Source organism: Phytophthora parasitica, assembly GCF_000247585.1.
Source record: "Phytophthora parasitica INRA-310 unplaced genomic scaffold supercont2.1, whole genome shotgun sequence".
NCBI lineage: Eukaryota > Oomycota > Peronosporomycetes > Peronosporales > Peronosporaceae > Phytophthora > Phytophthora nicotianae.
Genome location: NW_008634126.1, coordinates 4,430,831 through 4,432,945, shown reverse-complemented (window position 1 = coordinate 4,432,945; position 2,115 = coordinate 4,430,831). Strand labels below are relative to the sequence as shown.

The window sequence follows — 2,115 nt, the reverse complement described above, 5'->3', positions numbered from 1 at the left end:
TTTGTATGGATACGCAGTTCACGTTTGGGTTCTCGAAGGATCCGACGCAGAAGAGCTTGGCGCTGGAATTGGCGATCGGTCTCTGGGACCTTCTGCTGCCTGGACACTTCCACTGGCGCCGTCATTGGCTGCAATATGTCCGTGAGAACTCACGCAGCGTCGTGTCGAAGGACCTGTGGCTCCAGGTGCTCGACTTTGGCCACCAGATTAAGCCTGATCTAAGCAACTACGACGAGAACGGAGCGTGGCCTGTGCTACTGGACGACTTTGCTGCTCATATGCTCGAGCTCATTACCAAAAAGGGACAAGAAGTTGTGCAGCAGGACGAAGATACCATGTCTAGTGAAGGTGACAAGGACGACGCGGAGAACATGATCGTGGATGAATAGTTTGTGAAAACTATACAGAAGAAGGTAACATGGTCGTACACAGGGAGCGTTTACGTACATGTTTTTTATTCGCATGCGTAGCCTTCATCCTCATTGTGGAGCAGCCTGTCTACCTCGATAACTGCGCTTATCTACGCTTGTACAGAGTGAGCAGCGGGACAGCTACAGCAGTGACGGCCAGGGCGATGTACAGCGGAGCGTTGGCGCGTTTCGGGTCTCCACCAACGGGAGTTCGAGGCGAGACAATGACGCGATGTTTGTGCGCCTTGACGTCGTGAGCGTACGTCACAATGTCGTAGTTTTCGTGCTTCTTGATGGTGCAGTGGCCATCGGACGAGGTGACTCGGTAGCCGCCCGGGTAGTGCACGTATGGCACGTAGATCTCGGTAGGCGCTGAGGTCTCTGTGTTCACTGACACGTACTCCAACACATACTCAGCTGTAGCCATAGTGAACGTCGACTTGAGAGGGACACCAGTGATCTTGCGAGCGTACGGACGAGCAAACCCCTTCAAGCCACGAGCAGGATCATCACGACGTCGGGTGTGGCCGCCAGCAAGACGAATAGCCAGCGCCTCAGAGTCCGGACTGCTGATACTCAGGTCTTCCAGGTTCCACAAGTCTCCGAACTCGTGGGAATTGTCAGCAGTATAGTTCCACAAAGTGTACGACAGCAACTGGGACTCGAGATTCGAGATGGTGTTGTCCATCGCCTCAATCTGAGCCGAGTAGTCTCCACTGATGTACGCTCTGGCCTCGTTCATGTTGTAGGGAATGCCAGTCTCTCCGATCAACGTCGGCGCGTTGTTCATCTTCTTACGTCCGAAGCTGGCGACATGGGCCAGTTGCTGCCGGTGCACCTTACGTAGAGCCTTGTTACCGAACACAGGTTTACCGGTGGCAAAGTCCACAGTGAAGTACGAGCGCCACGTCGTGGTGAGGAGAGTGATGCCGTCGTACCAGTGCATGGCGTTTACTGCATTCGGGACATCCTCGTTGGTTATTTGAGGGAACTCCATGTCTCCAAAATCCACAGGTGGCATTTCAACGAAAATCAAGGCGTTCGGGAACACATTCTGCAGTCTTTTGGTGAATTTCTTGGCAAACGGAACGTAAAAGTCCTTGCCAAAGTCCACGTCGCTGAAGTAATCAGGCTTGAGCAGTTGAGGCTTGTTCTCGGCGTCGAAACCCCACACTCCCGCCTCTTTCCAGACACATCCGAAGCCTTCTTTCCACGCTCGCACACCCTGAGGATCCACCTTTTCCACTTTAGACGGTTTGCCACGAATCATAGTCATGAGCCCTGCGTTCCACACGTCCACATCTTGAGCAATGCCTTCACCCAACGTCATACCTTGGAACGCAGTGGGTGCGTAACCGTTTTGAATAATACCCACGGGTTTATTGAGGTCATTGACGCCAATAAACCCACTGGAAGGCTCGTTCATCGTGCCAAAACCCACAACATTCGTCAAGCCTTTCAAAGCTTCGGCAAGTGCCACTAGTGAATCCAAGTAGTGCGACTGGAGATACTCCTGGATCTGTACGCCGTCCACGTAGCAACTGGGGGCGTACTTCTTGCCAGCCCAGAACAACGTGAACATGGTGGCACACGCTAGTTTGCCGTAGTTTGTAGGCCAGATCATCTTTGGGAACTTGGATGCTGGTAGTCCGCACGTCTCGAGACATAGCGCTGCCTTGGTAGGCTCGAAGTTGCGTGGCTCAAA

The 2,115-nt window shown here is 53.2% G+C and overlaps 2 protein-coding genes across 2 annotated transcripts; one reads left to right on the top strand and one right to left on the bottom strand.

Moving 5' to 3' along the window:
• Positions 1-5: 5 nt before the first annotated feature.
• Positions 6-389, top strand: PPTG_01141 (hypothetical protein; the record flags this gene model as incomplete). Its single annotated transcript, XM_008892747.1, has 1 exon — positions 6-389. The coding sequence occupies one exon, from the start codon at positions 6-8 to the stop codon at positions 387-389; it is 384 nt and encodes a 127-aa protein (XP_008890995.1).
• Positions 293-2,115, bottom strand: PPTG_01140 (hypothetical protein). The gene has a single exon (XM_008892746.1). The coding sequence runs from the start codon at positions 2,032-2,034 to the stop codon at positions 517-519; it is 1,518 nt and encodes a 505-aa protein (XP_008890994.1). The 5' UTR covers positions 2,035-2,115; the 3' UTR covers positions 293-516.

Coding starts and splice junctions, on each gene's coding strand:
- PPTG_01140 (XM_008892746.1), bottom strand. CDS start 2,034: ATGATCTGGCCTACAAACTACGGCAAACTAGCGTGTGCCACCATGTTC.